Raw genomic sequence first — 15,032 nt, forward strand, 5'->3', positions numbered from 1 at the left:
AGTTGGCTCAACAAGACTTGTCGGCTTACCGAGTTGCCACGTGAGTAAGCTTCGAAGAATTCCTTTGCTTCGTTCGTATCCCATGGAGATTTACTGGGATCTCCCGAAGGGGGAGGGTCGAAAGATGGTTCCAAAACGGATCAATAACCTCAATAGGTATCACTTCTTCATACTTCACAAGCATATGACGACACAGAAGCCCCAATGAAGACATGTCGGGACAAATACACACATCACCCGGTTTTCCGTAATTTTTCTCATATTCCATTTGTCTCATCATATGTTTTATTACCCGATGAGAGACGTTGAATTATATTCCTTGGAGCAACTTACCATAAAGACGAAATTGAGTCATCCTTTCGATTGAGCTTTTCTCAAAAGCCTCCTTGATCCTATTGATATCAGCCTTAAAGTATTGCTCCATTGCCTCGGTGACCGTAACCACATTGCCTTGACCGGACTGGATGAGATCTTTAAATCTCCCATGAGCGGACTCCGCTGCACTAGTTGCTTGACTCTTGAAGTGTCTACACCGGTTTGTCCATGCACGCACACATTTTTCCTTGAACTTATCCAACCATTGAGTCCGACAATACCAGGCGGCAGTCGGATAAATTTCGTTCCAATCGACAATAAACTTCCCCAATATCTTTTCGTACATAACCTCGGTAAGAGACCAATAAACTTTCTCCCAATCTCTTAGAAATTCCAACCACTTTTTATAATTTTCCGCATGTTCTTTGTCCACTCGCTCCTTTATCTTGCCTCTCTCATCTTCTTCTTCTTCTTCGAGGGATAGTTTGTTCTTTCGAATATCTTCCTCTAGTTGAACAATCATTCTCTTCTTAATATCCGCCTTAGTGGGTTCAAACAAGGCAATTCAAGTTTTGTTGACATTTTCACGTATATGATACGTACATAGGAAATTTTGTGTGTCCGGGAAGACGTCGGATATTGCTTTCATTAATGCGTCATCTTGATCGGTTACGATGACCCTCGGAAGTTGATTTTCCCGGAAGAATAATTTCAATTGTCGTAATGCCCAATGATAATTATAGTCCCTCTCGTTTTCCATGAAACACCAAGCCAATGTGAATGTTACCTTGTCCGAGGTTTGCCCCACGATGTTGAACAACGGCATATTGTATTTGTTTGTCTTGTAGGTACAATCCATAAAAAGAACACCACAACATGTATTTGCCAATTGTGAAAGCAAAGGATGTGAAATGAATATTTGAAGGGGCTTCTCGTCCGGCCCTCTTTTAATGATACGCGTGTAGTTGTAATCCCAAGCTATCTTCTCAAATTCTTGCATAACGGACCTCCCTTCCCATTTCACCCTTCTAATAGTTGCTTGTGCGCTATAAATTGTACGTAGAGAAGACACGTTAGACTCATCCTTTTCCTTGAAGCCTCTGAGAATTTGTCTCGGTTTGATAAGTGCTTTGGTCAATCTCTTTACATCCTCGAACTCATGAGGTTTTAGCTTAGAAACTAGGGAGTGACCAACAAAATCTTTCGGATCCCGGTGGTTATGACAGTCACACAAAACCTCACAATCCCAATTGTTCATGTCATTTAAACGGAATACAAGCTTAAACGGGAAATTATTCTTCCTCGTACGAGTCTTGTATACCCTATTAGTCTTCTTTGGATATACATAATCCTTTCTCTTGTGGATATTCTTCTCCTTGTATTTCCCACTTCTCTCGCAAGCCATCTCAAAACGCCTCTTTGAACCTTCGGTATTCCTCACCAACACACACATGTTCTTAAGAGCCGTCTCTTTAGCCCAAGCGATTGCTTCATTTCGATCTATTATTCCCTACATAAGATCAATTTCACGTTCATTAGAAGGTTCATTACTCAATATATTAGTAAAGTTCAAGATACTAGGTGAAAAGTATTCTTTGGTCACATACCAGAGGTATTTTATAGTATTCCGACGTATCCCGATGAAGCGGCTTTGCATTTGTTGGATCAATATATGTCACCACCTAAAGATCGAATGAAAATTAGTTCCAAACGAAATTAAAACACTATGCCGGAAATCCGTACCGGCATGCTCGACCAATGTTCCGGCATAGTCGAACTTAACCAAAACTGAAGACCAAATTTGAAACATATTCCGGCATAAAAGATTCATTAGACAACAACGCCGGAAGCAAAGGTGCCGACATTCTCGTAATTTATTGTCCCAAGCCGGTACACGCTTCCGACATTAAAAATAATTGATATGCCGGTATTTAGCTTTGGAAAACATTTATTCCTGTATGTTTTTTGGTAGGTACCGGCATTGTAAATTTGAAACTCAACAACGCCGGTTACGCTGCCGGCATTCTCGATATTGATGGTACCACGCCGGTACGGAGTTCCGACGTTGATGTTTATCAATTCCCATGACGGTATTTGGTTTTAGATGAAAATATTTCCTGTATGTTTTTCATGCAGTTCCGGCATGGTAACCTATCAATGAAACCATGCCGGTTGAATATTCCGTAGTATATTCCTTGGTAAGTAAAAAAGTTAACTGCGTACCGGCATAGTTTTTTGGTAGAATACTATGCCAGATCAATATTCAAAATGGGGGATATCGCTCTACCGGCATGGTCGTAGTATGAACACCATGCCGGTAATGAGTCTGCCGGCATGGTATTAATACCATTTCCATGCCTGTGCCGAGGTTTACAGTTGAAAAAATGGCGGGTTTAAAGAAAAAAAATCGATTTTTCAACCTCCTAGCAGCTTTACCTGTGTATTGGGGATGCTTGCATGTTGTGCAAGTTTACTTTCTTGTGTAGCTTCTTCGAAAAGCTCTCCATACTCGTCAAAATCATCATTCAAGGGTGTTGGCTCAACAAAGAGTTGCAATTGAGAGTTGTTGTCGTTAGCTGAAGATTCAAGATATGCTCCTTGTTGTAGTTGAGCTAAAGATTCAGCAGTAGCAATTCTCTCTTCACAATCATCCTCCATTTTCCCCAAAAAAATTTCTCTCTCAAAATATTTTTCCCTCCTTCTACTCTCACCTCACTCCCCAAAATTCAAATAAAACACACACTAATCATTTATCAAAAATCTTATGATTTTACTAATTATTATTAATCACTAATCCTGATTAGTGAGGGGTAGATTAGGTAATACGTAAAATACTTAGATAAGGGGTGACCCCGAATTGATATCTGGATCCAGTTTTTGTCCTTTTCTTATATCCCCATTTTTTTTTTATCTCCAATTTCGCGTTCAAGGGCGGAGGGAACATTCATTTTTTTTTTATTCTTTTTTATACAAAGTTAATTTTGTATTTAATTACTTAAAAATGGCTAAAAATCTTTCAAAATATCACTTGTTTTGCTGAGATTTTTCAAAGTTTTTATGATATATTTTAACACAAAAATCTCTAAAAATCCTTTAAAACTTATTTCAAAATCCAAATTTAATAACCAAAATTCTAAACCTAGCCCCTATGACGTTAAGCTTGTAACCAAACTCACACCTTGACTTGACCCGCGGAATACAGCTATAACTTGTGTGCCCCTTATATTTTGAATATGCGTCTATTATCATATTCCGTAAACTATATCCCAAGAAATGTATATTTACTTTTCTGTGGTAAAACCCTGAACAACAAAGCAAGGCTTATCCCCTAGCTCTCTCTTTCTCTAAAAAGTGAATCACCGAAACACAGAGAAAAAAGAGAGAAACATGTGGAGATCATTTGGAAATGGTGGGATGGGAGGAGGCGCAAGTGGTAGTGGTGGCATTTTAAGAGCAGTAAGGATTAGGGCAACTGTTGGTGGAGGATTGCAAGATCCTGTAACCATAAAAAAACCTAACTCAACAAAACCCACAACACCAAACTCTTATAATGCTAATGTATTAACCCTATCAACACATACTCGCGGTGGTTCATCAGTTAATAATAATCAAGTTTTATTATCATCACCAACATCATCAGCTTCACTTTCTAATGCTTCTTCGTCTAGATATTCATCATCTTGTTCATATTTATATGATTCTACTGATGAATGGGAGTGGGAAACTGTTAACAAAGATGGTGAAGAAAACAAAGATGATTTGATTTTATCAAATGGCTATTATGATATCTTTGGCGCTGTTCCTTCTGTGGATGAAGTTAGAGATGCTGTTTCTAGTCTTCAACAGTAAGCCCCTTTCAATTGTAATCTTTTTGTTTTTGTTTTGGTGATAAGTAGTACTAGGTACTTGCTTTTGGATATATTAAGATTGATTATTGGTGTTATTTAAGTAAGAATAATTGTTTTTTCGGTGTGGGGTAACAAGCAAAATCCATTTATAGGGTTTGAACTTTGACCTCATCAATTGAAAATTTTGTGCAGCTCATTTAAGAATTTTGGTTTTAGGGTTTAGTTAATATTTGCCATTCAATTCTTAACATACGATGTACTATTTGATTCAATTGCCTTGTTTTTCTGGTTTTATTTACTGAATCAAAAGGGATTATCCATAATGTCCACTATTTGAAGTCATACAATTTTTTTTATTAGGAATTGAAGTCAGGAAATTACTCTGGAGCTGTTTAAAAATGATTTTGTTTACTCTATGAATGATGAGTTTGTTCACTGTATAGTTAATTTGTTTGATATGCGTAGATTTTCTTCGGCTGGATCGGATGAGGATTGGGTCGAACCTGCTTTACATGTTAATAATCCAAGAACACTGAGGTCTCATGGATATGAAAGGGTTTATACTGCTTTCCATTTATTGCAGACAGATCCAAGTGTTCAGGTGGTCTAGCTTTTCCCAAATAATATTTTCTTTTCCTTCTTCGGTTATATTGATTTCTTAGTTTTGTTCCTTTAGTATTTGAGTGACGTATCGATTCAATTAAAATCTCATCTCTAGAATAAATGACCCATAGGTAAGTCTAAAGTTGGGGTCCATTTATGATTGATATACACAATTCATTTCGTGCATTGATGGGTTCTAATTGTATGTAGAGAATGGTAGTTTCTTTATCTACCGATAAAGCTCTATGGGATGCTGTTTTAAATAATGAAGCTGTTCAGGAGCTTAGAGAGTCCTTTCGCTCAGGTTTGTACAAAATTCTTTAGCTTAGTTCTTCCAATTTAATTTTTCGTTTTACTTTTGTTCTGCTTGATTATATGAATTTCTAGATAACCATGGTGATTTTACTCTTTTACCAATTCTCCCTAGATCTGTTAACATTTTTTTTTGAATGTTGTTGTATTACTATTGTAGGCTATCAGCATGAGGTCTGATCCTTTTACTCACACATTGTAAACTTCCTGTTTGTTTACCGATTTACTGCTTAGTGTTTTTAATGCCTTCATTCTTTTCCAAGGACAGACCCATTTCCTTCTTTGTGTAGTTGGTTTCGTTATTATTTTTTAGTTGATCTTGTACTCCTACTGATATATTTCTCGAACAAAAAATGTCATGGCTGATGCAGCTGCAAGTGGTGAGGAGCTGCGCAGTTCTGAGGAAGACTTGCCTTTGGATGAACCTAAGAACATGTTGAAGTGGATGTTGGAGGAAACAAAAGGGAAATTTATAGAATTTGTTGAGAAAATAACATCACTTCTAAGTGCGATATTTCAACCTCAAGAGAAGGAAACAGAAGTAGGCAATGATATGTTTGAAGATACTCTGAGGTCATCTTTGTTCCTCTCGGTTATGGTCCTCATGGTTGTGGTCATCACTCGCGCTCAAAGGACTTGATGGATCATTCGTTGACATTGCAGTGGAATAGGTTCCAATAATTAGGTGATATTACAGTAGAAAGTAGATTTTGTAATTAGAACAAAAGGTTACAAACACTCCTGCACAGTTGGGGTTTTTATTTCACTTCTCATGAAAAAAAACAGACAATCTTTTGTGCATAGTTTTTAGTTTTTACTGACAGGGAAACCTCTGTTTTGACAACTCATCATGTTGGATGGTGACCTGAAGACATGTTTTGATGGCTAGTACAATTTTATCGGTATTGTTTATTTACTCTTGCTTGTTCCTATTTGAAGTCACTTATCTTCTGGGGCTGTGCTAACCTACATGGATCGAAATCTCATCTCAATTTGGGTTTGTGGACTAATTGTTCATGTGTGGATAACCAAAGAGCTGATTTTCATTTGTCAATATCATTGATCTGTAACAAGCAACTTCATGCACTAGTCTCTGGTCTTTCTATTTTAACTCTGCTGGTTAATTCCACAGACATCCCTGTCATATTTTATGCGACAGGTACGAATAAAATATTCTTCATTGATTTTATACTCTCCAACGGTTTTTCCACATTTACCTCAAAGGGTCTACATAACTTTCTCCCAAACAACATTTACCTCTCAAAACTCCTCGTTTCTCTCAAATTTTCACTCTCTTTTTGATATATGGATTGCAATTTCGCCGAGGTTTCCCATTCTGAAAGTCCAAGGAAATTAGCTCTGCATGTTTTTATACTTATTTGTTGCAGATAATGGAAGTTCGAGGTATAAGATTTAGGTTCCTTTCGTGTTCTGATATCGAGTCCATACATGGCGAAATAAGCCTTATCATTAGGGATTTCATTTGTGAACCATTGAAGTTGTCATAAGAATGCATATTTCATTGATATCTCAATTGGATTGATTGCTCCCATTGATAGGAGGAATGCCTAAGTCGCTTGCAATCCAAAAGGCGAAATTAAGAAAGCGAAGAGGTAACTGGTTAATATTTGCACGGATTTCATATTTTCTAATAGCTTTGCAAACATTTCTGAGTTATATATATATCTGTAGTTTCTTCGTGGCTTGATGTGTATGCCTTGGAAACATATGTTTGATCGTATTTATTGTCAGATTTTTCTAATGTTAGACGCATAAAATGATAATTGATTAAGGGTTATTTACATTATGAACAAACACATTCAAAATGTTGTTTCGAATTGCAATGTTGTAGTAGAAACAGGTAGCGTAATATTTGGATTATGAGATGGGAAACTTACTTCAGATAATTTATGGTGCTCTGGTGAAAGAACTAAGGCGGCAATGGTTGGGGAACAGAATCGACTGGAGAAAGTTGATATTCTTTGTAGCCATCATGACGACAGCAGCGGCTGTCTTACAGATATTTATACTTCCATATCCCGTCTGGTTTCTCGTACCTCCAGCAACAATTTCATCTTATGAAGCCTCAAATAAAACTACGAGTGTTCAGGGTAATCTTCCCGTTGAGCGGGTTGAGTTATTTCAACCTGTTGATGTTAGTAGTTTAACGAACACGACAAAAGTGGTGGAGGAAGGGAAACCCAGAGCTTCCCGACGGAGGAGGAGGAGAAGGAGGGTTAAGACTAAACAGAAACCTGAAGAGCCAATTTTTCCTCCACCACCACCTAGAGTTGTTACCGCTTGGCAGGTAACACTTAAATAAACTTCGTCCGTGCTTGGTTTCCTATGAATATCTGGATGATGCTAAGTTTTGAAAGGCCTAACATTTTAGGGGATGAAAGTTAGACATTTAAGTAGTTTGTTTTTAGCTCAACAAGTAAGATAGAGCTTTTGCCTCCTTATAGGTGTTTAAATTACAATTTATGGTGCAACAAATACTTTCTTAAGATTATGGCCATTTTTCGCATCTGCATTTGTGCAAGTATTCATGGAAGCCAAATGCAGCATTCATGCACTCTTTTCTCCTTGTCTGTTGATGTATTTTCTTTCTCAAGACCATGGTTACTCGCTTATCTTTAGATTTTTATTACATCCTTTTTGCCACTCTAATTTCTTGCAGCGGTATGTTTGGTCCCTTCCACCTAATGAAGCACTAATTTACGCCAAAAAGGAGATTGAGAACGTCTCTGATGTTACTGATGATCCTGATCTGTATGCTCCTCTCTTTCGGAATGTTTCCATCTTCAGAAGGTGAGCTTCTTAAAGCTTGCCAACCGCATTTTGTGCTTTCGTTGGAAATTCTGCATTAACTTACCTAGTAGATTCTGTTTAATAGACAAATAGTTGCACTATGTTGTTATGCTCATGTCCTCGTGATGGATGCCTAAATGTGCTGGTGTTTGTTTCTCTTTATTTTTACTTCTGAGGACATGCCATCTTGGTGTAAGTTTAGGCATTCTCTGATTGACAAGAATTTGTTGTACTTTTGACTTCGGAGTAAATATGTCAAAAGTGTCAAGCTTTCTATGCTGAACTTCAAAATTTTGCATGATATTCATTTTTATTTGGATCCATAATACTGTCCAACTCACAGGAGCTATGAGTTAATGGAGAACATTCTTAAGGTTTATATCTACCCAGACGGAGACAAACCCATCTTTCATGAACCACATCTACAGGGAATTTATGCTTCTGAAGGATGGTTTATGAGGACAATTGAAGACTACAGGCAGTTCGTGACAAGGGACCCAAAAAAGGCCCATTTGTTTTATCTTCCATACAGTGCACGCCAACTAGAGCTCGCTCTTTATGTGCCAGACTCTCATAACATTAAGCCATTGTCTATATTCTTGAGAGACTATGTGAACATGCTCGCTGCAAAGTATCCATTCTGGAATCGTACCCATGGAGCTGATCATTTCTTAGTTGCTTGCCATGATTGGGTAAGTTTACCTTTCCTAATTACAAAGTAGAGTGTAAGACTCCTTCTTTTTCCAGTGTCCATGAAATACGTTATAGTACTGACTGTTGTGCAACTCTTGAAAGTCGTCTTCGGAAATGTTATATTTTGTAGGGTCCATACACATTGACTGAACATGAGGAACTAGTAAAGAACACGATAAAAGCTCTTTGTAATGCTGACACATCTGAAGGAATCTTTGTTGCGGGAAAGGACGTTTCACTGCCAGAAACAACAATAAGGAACCCAAAGAGACCACTACGAGATGTGGGCGGCAAAAGAGTCTCTCAACGTCCAATATTAGCATTCTTTGCTGGAAACATGCATGGAAGGGTCCGTCCTACGCTGCTCAAGGTCTGGGGTGATAAAGATGATGATATGAGGATCTATGGACCTCTACCTGTCAGAGTCTCCAGAAAGATGACATATGCCCAACATATGAAATCCAGCAGATTCTGTATATGTCCAATGGGATACGAGGTAAACAGCCCTCGAATTGTTGAAGCCCTCTTTTATGAGTGCGTTCCGGTGATTATTGCAGATAATTTTGTCCTTCCATTCAGCGAAGTGTTTGACTGGAGTGCATTCTCCTTGGTCGTTTCTGAGAAAGATATACCAAAACTGAAAGATATTCTTTCGGCTATCCCTTTAAAACGTTATCTTGCTATGCAAACAAACGTGAAGATGGTGCAAAAGCATTTCCTTTGGAACCCAAGACCAATCAGATATGACGTGTTTCATATGATTCTACACTCAATTTGGTATAGCAGGCTTAACCAAATTCAACTTTTACAGCAGTAATGCTCTCGAAAGACTCCAAGATGTATCAAAAATGAGTAATTTTATAAGAGTACTCAGGTTGTCTAACTGGCATCGGTGTAAAGTGCGCATGGCTGATTTCTGATGTTTCAGGCTTGGCGTAAATGTGCAGTTCTTTGATGTATGGAGGTCCACTTTCATGAATGTCTGTATTTAACGAGAAGATATGAGTGAGGGTTTGCATGGTAGGTATAGAATATCTGTACCTGTTTTTGTGTACTTTATAGAGATATAAGAGCATTGACATTCTTTTGGACGGTGACAGTTGAGGAGTAAGGATGCTTAGATTCACTATAACAGGCTAAACTTACTGGTGATCAATAATACAACTGTGCCCTGTATTCTCCTCTGCTTGTTATAAATACAAACGGGATTGCAAAAAGTTGCATGGCAATTAGCCAATAAGGCTGAGATGACTGTCTCTAATTCCTTGTAGCATAGACGAAAATAATTATGTTGCTGCCTGCCAATCATGTCTCCCTCTGAATCTAGAGTTCTTGCTCGTACTTGCAAAAGCATTTTAGCCTCGGATACTTTAATTAGATCAGGCTCTGGCTAAAACGGGGATATCCCCATTACAAGCAGTCCCTAAAAGAAAAGAAAAAGTGAGCAGCCCCCTAGATAGCTCACAAACAAAACCCTTATGAACCGGTATGAAACTTGAACTCCACCCACAATAAATCCGACCCTTATAAGATTCGATCAAATGATTCAAATCTCTCCAGAAAAATCTTTTCCTCTCTCCGTATATTTCTCTTGGTGAAAGACCACTTTTCGTCTGTTCTATGTTATGGTTAATTCTTCAAATCGTTTGTCCATCGTAGGGAGGGTACCTAGTCAGTCGACAACAAGAAGAGAATAGCAGAGCAACAACCACCTCGGTACCTCTCTTATGACTCTTTACCTTGATTATGCGCTCATTATTTCATAGTATTTTTTAATTGGAATGATCTAGCATCGCAGAAGTTAATGTAATCCCTTGCGTTAAGTTAGTTTCTGGTTTTATTCAACATTGCAAATCTGTTTTGAATGCAATCCCTAGCATTACTGAGCATTAGGTTTTGGCTGAAGCATAATTGTAGTTTCAATTAATGATTATGAATTTAATTCCCGCTTCTTGTGTGGGTGTTGGAGGGTTTATGTGGTGTTGGAGACTTATACAATGTGTCCACACTGATAAAACCAATATATGTATTTACATCTCTGTTAGTAATAGTATGCTCCTTTTTTCCTGGTTTTAAGTTGTATTGTTAGATCCAAACTGGCTGCTCTTACAATTATGCTAATGTTCAAGCACAGTTAAGAATTAAGCAACTTATAATTATAAAGCTATAGTTTGCAATTACGAGTTTTAGTTTATGATATCTGAAGTCTTTTGGACAATCATACACTTATTGTAAATTATAAAAAGTGGAATTTCCTTGCTATTTGGTGGTTAGCCATGAGGGATTTGATTTTGGAATCCCTCTTATGAACGTAATCCTCTTGTCGATACCCTCATTCCTGTTTACAAGTCTGACATGTATGATAGAAATATGACGTTTTTCGTTGCCAGTTTTATTGCTAAGAAATACATTTTTTTTCTTTTTAATCCAGGTCTGTTTTTCAATGGAGGAATCACAACACTCGGAACCACCCATAGATGATGCCGTCAAACCTGAAGGTTACCGCACGCGTCCTAGGTTTGAACCATCCGCTGAAAGCTATAACGATCCAAGGATATGTTTTGAGGAGATGCACAGGTATAAACAGGCATGTCTTGCTCACAAGGTAAAGATTCGAACTTCCTGGAAGTTGCTTAGGGGTGGTGCAGGGACACCAGATGATTCTGTCAAAATGGGTGATGCTGAAGGACCTTTCACCCAGATGAATCTGCAGTTGGAAACTAATGCACAAGATATTATTAAGTTAACTGGCGTCACAATCTGTCCCAAGGTTGGAGGGCAAGGTGGAAAGACTGTTACTGGTACACTTGAAGCGCATGTGAATGGGTTCAGGTATACAACCTTCGGTGCCCATCCCCATATAGATTTTGTTTGTGAGAACGTGAAACGTGCTTTCTTCCGAGTTGGAAACGGTAGGATGTTGCCTCTCTTGCACTTCCAGTTGCACAGTAAAATCATGGTGGGGACAGAAGAGACACAACATATCAAATTCCATCCCGAGCCGACCTTTGTTGGACAGTATGATGATCATGAAAAATCTCTCGAGAACTTTGTCGATGGAGTTAGAGATATATGGGACTCCAAGACTGAATAGTTAAATTATTTTGAGTCACCTGAGTACGAATTTCATGGGATTCTTCTCACAAAGGCGCCGGCTGTCTTTGCGCTGACTTTATTTTCCTTAGTTGAGCTTGTGGAAACACATCCCATTGTTGTCTCACTAGACGAGATCGAGATTGTTAATCTGGCGCAGCTTAGACCCAAGGAAATTGATATGACAGTGGTATTCAGAGACTTCAGTCGAGATGTGCTTCAAATTAACTCAATTCCCTTGGAATCTCTAAAATAATCTGAATTTTTTAAGTGTCAAGTACTATGAGAACAAGCTAAAACTAAATTGGAATGAAGAAGTGAAAAAATTCATGGAATGCCCGCAGAAATTCATTAAAAATGGTGGATGGGAGTCCTTGAACCTATGAGGCTGGTGATGTTTGTGACTGTTACGACTGGGAAGAAGATGATGATTCAGGAAAGCAAGAGGAATACTAAAATGAAACGACTGGTGGAGTGGGAGGTGTAGTGAATCAGATCACGGAGAAGAAGATTAGAGTAAGTAAAGCTGGAGGAACTTCCTATCCTATTTATGCTTCCTTGTCATCTCTAACAATTAAATGTCAGACGATTTTACAGACTGTAAACGAAGTAGATAAGCAACAAAGTAGTAACTACAATGTCATATATATGTCCATATTATCATTATTAGGTTTGTAGGTACTAAATTTATATATGCCTTTGCTCTATGCAACTCTTGTCGATTGTTTGCTTTTATAATGTTGGTTTTCTTAGAAGCCCAGTTTCTGGTTTATTAATATGATTTTGTTTTTTCAGTCACTACGAATTTCAACATTTTCAGTATTTTTTTTTTTTTTTTTTTGAAGCATTTACAGTATTTTCGGTTTGGTATATTTATTGGAAATTCATTTTTTTCACCCCTCAAATCTAAATCAACCGCTTTCATACGCTTAAACTTTACATTATTCTTAATGTAAGTTGACTCATTTGAAATCGAATTCAAGATAAGAAATTCCTAAAATGGTAGGCAGATTATAAAAATAAAAGAGATAAAAATAAATCAATGGGTTGCCTTCCATGTAGCGCTTAGTTTAACGTGTTCATCCCATCTTGTCATTCGCCTTGTTACTTCTCGAGAGGGAGTAGACGTACTAAGTTGATCTCAACCATCTCAGGTTCGAACAGTACACAATAAGGCTCCAAACGATGTTCATTCACTTTAAGATCCTTCCATGTTACAAGTCTCAACTGCACCACGAGAAAACGTTAAGCACAACAAAGGGTACGTAGTCATATCCAACGAGACTTCAATTCACCATGAAATAAATGAGGCGAGAATTAAACAAGAGAACTTTCTGTCTAACATCAGACTTTTTTCTAGAAATCCTACTATCATGAAAAGCCTTTGTTTCCTCCTTGTAAATTCGTGAACTTTCATGTGCATCATTAAGAATTGCCTCTAGTTCACTCAATTGAAGCTTTCTTTGTTTGCCAGCCCCATCCACCTCCATGTTGCATTGCTGAATATCCCCAAAAGCCATATGCTCGATTTCGCCAAGAAGGTGACAATGTTTACCATACACAAGCCTATAAGGAGACATCTCAATAGGGATCTTGTATGCGGTTCTATATGCCCACAATCCATCATTAAGATATAAACTCCAATCTTCCCTTGATGGATTCATTGTTTTCTCTGGAATGGATTTCACTTCCCGATTAGATACTTCTGCTTGCTCGTTTTTCTGTAGATGACACGATGTAGCAATATTTTAGCAATCTTGTGAGATATGTTATACTTATTCGACAAGTGCTAAAAGAACTTGTTTCCAAAATGTGATCCTCCATCACTAATTATGACTCTTGGAGTTCCAAACCTTGCAAAAATACGATCATTAACAAAATCTGTAACCACTTTAGAATCATTAATAAGGGTGGATTTAGCTTCAACCCATTTCGACACACAATCAACCATAAGCAAAATATAAAATTTACCAAAAGAATTAACAAAAGGACCCATAAAATCAATGCCCCAAACACCAAAAGATTTCAATAAAAGAATAAACTTTTGTGTCATTTTATCTCGAGCACCTAGATTTTCCATTCTTTAGCACCCATCAAAAGTATTTCAAAACACATACGCATCTTTGAATAAAGTAGGTCAATAGAAACCACTCTCAAGTACCTTATAAGCGGGGTTATTTTTTTGGTCCAAGGTGTCCTCCAAAAACGCATGAACAAGGCTTCCATAAGTATGAATCATCCTATATATATATTGATTTACTACGTTTTTCAGTTTGCCCCTCTCGGCATGAGATAAATTACTTGGGATGTATTTAGACGCTAAATAATTTACATATCATATATCATGAATCTAAAACTGCAATTGAGAAGAGTTGTTTATCTGGGAAGCTTCCACGCAACGAGATAACTTCTTTGTCTATAGTAAGATGATTCAAGTTAAATGCAATGGCATTTTCAATGTCTTTCTTGTATATCATTTCGAGATCAAACTCTTGTAGGAATAGTACGTATCCATCAAATGAGCGTTGGTTTCACTTTCTTCTTTGCTAGTAGGTGGCTAAGTGTGCATGATCAGAAAACACAATAAATTTTATACCTATCAGATAAGAGCCCGGAAATTTTCCAATGCAAATAAAATGGCCAACAAATCTTTTTTGGCAGTGGTGTAGTTTCCTCGGACAACATTAAGCGTCTCGGAAGCATAATAAATAACATGAGGTAAGTTCCCAATACATTGTCCCAATACTGTACCGACCGCACAATCACTAGCATCACACATTATCTCAAAAGGTTTGCTCCAGTCTGATAGTCTAATGACATGGGATGTTATAAAAGTTCTTTCAAACGATTGAATGCCTCCAAACACTTCTCAACGAAGTCAAAAATCGCGTCCTTTTACAATAAATGGCATAATAATGGTGATGTAACCTTGGAAAATCCTTGATAAATCTCCGATAAAATCCTACATTATTGAAAATCCTGATTTCTGACGCAATATCAAGCTAACCTTGAAAAACGTACATATGGGTGGGTAATGGAGCAATACAACATTCGAAGAAAATGTTCATATATGTCTCTACTACTGTAGATGCTATATTTTCGACAAAGGCTAAAATTTTAAACCCATAATTATACGAACTTCTGATCCAACAATCAGACGTGAGTATTGAGACACGAGTCTCTCATCGAATCTGTGACTGAGAATACTGTCTCTCAGAGTACATGCATATATGTAGTCTCTCGGCTAGGCAACATCATATCTCATGAATACTGAACACTTTAATAATTACTTCTATATAGAATCACGAGATTGGACGGCTCCTAGACAGCTTGCCTGCTAGTATAGAGCAATAACGT

General features: G+C 37.6%; 3 protein-coding genes across 7 annotated transcripts; all 3 read left to right on the forward strand.

Annotated features, from left to right (window-relative positions):
• Positions 1-3,628: 3,628 nt before the first annotated feature.
• LOC113297206 lies at positions 3,629-5,994 on the forward strand. The gene is made up of 4 exons (XM_026545628.1): positions 3,629-4,160; positions 4,629-4,764; positions 4,977-5,070; positions 5,450-5,994. The coding sequence occupies exons 1-4, from the start codon at positions 3,703-3,705 to the stop codon at positions 5,716-5,718; spliced, it is 957 nt and encodes a 318-aa protein (XP_026401413.1). The 5' UTR covers positions 3,629-3,702; the 3' UTR covers positions 5,719-5,994.
• Positions 5,995-6,142: 148 nt separating this feature from the next.
• On the forward strand, positions 6,143-9,681 carry LOC113297204 (probable glycosyltransferase At5g03795). Of its 5 annotated transcripts, none has more exons than XM_026545623.1 (6): positions 6,143-6,482; positions 6,638-6,691; positions 7,007-7,386; positions 7,759-7,889; positions 8,233-8,581; positions 8,713-9,681. In XM_026545623.1, exons 1-6 carry the CDS (start codon positions 6,470-6,472, stop codon positions 9,397-9,399), a joined length of 1,614 nt encoding a protein of 537 aa, XP_026401408.1. In that variant the 5' UTR covers positions 6,143-6,469; the 3' UTR covers positions 9,400-9,681. The 5 variants fall into 5 exon arrangements, with proteins under 5 accessions (XP_026401408.1, XP_026401412.1, XP_026401411.1 ...); XM_026545627.1 differs by having other exon boundaries at positions 6,236-6,482; positions 6,934-7,386; XM_026545625.1 differs by having other exon boundaries at positions 6,239-6,482; positions 6,931-7,386.
• A 452-nt stretch (positions 9,682-10,133) lies between these two features.
• On the forward strand, positions 10,134-12,429 carry LOC113297207. The gene is made up of 2 exons (XM_026545629.1): positions 10,134-10,298; positions 11,014-12,429. The coding sequence occupies exon 2, from the start codon at positions 11,026-11,028 to the stop codon at positions 11,674-11,676; it is 651 nt and encodes a 216-aa protein (XP_026401414.1). The 5' UTR covers positions 10,134-10,298; positions 11,014-11,025; the 3' UTR covers positions 11,677-12,429.
• Positions 12,430-15,032: the final 2,603 nt, after the last annotated feature.

Source organism: Papaver somniferum, chromosome 7, assembly GCF_003573695.1.
Source record: "Papaver somniferum cultivar HN1 chromosome 7, ASM357369v1, whole genome shotgun sequence".
Taxonomy (NCBI): domain Eukaryota; kingdom Viridiplantae; phylum Streptophyta; class Magnoliopsida; order Ranunculales; family Papaveraceae; genus Papaver; species Papaver somniferum.

Bases quoted from the DNA above. Each gene is read 5' to 3' on its own strand.
- LOC113297206 (XM_026545628.1), top strand. From the start codon at position 3,703: ATGTGGAGATCATTTGGAAATGGTGGGATGGGAGGAGGCGCAAGTGGT. The intron at 4,161-4,628 runs GTAAGCCCCTTT...TGATATGCGTAG, and splicing joins GCTGTTTCTAGTCTTCAACA to ATTTTCTTCGGCTGGATCGG. The intron at 4,765-4,976 runs GTGGTCTAGCTT...AATTGTATGTAG, and splicing joins AGACAGATCCAAGTGTTCAG to AGAATGGTAGTTTCTTTATC.
- LOC113297204 (XM_026545623.1), top strand. The intron at 6,692-7,006 runs GTAACTGGTTAA...CTCTGGTGAAAG, and splicing joins GAAATTAAGAAAGCGAAGAG to AACTAAGGCGGCAATGGTTG. The intron at 8,582-8,712 runs GTAAGTTTACCT...TATATTTTGTAG, and splicing joins TAGTTGCTTGCCATGATTGG to GGTCCATACACATTGACTGA.
- LOC113297207 (XM_026545629.1), top strand. From the start codon at position 11,026: ATGGAGGAATCACAACACTCGGAACCACCCATAGATGATGCCGTCAAA.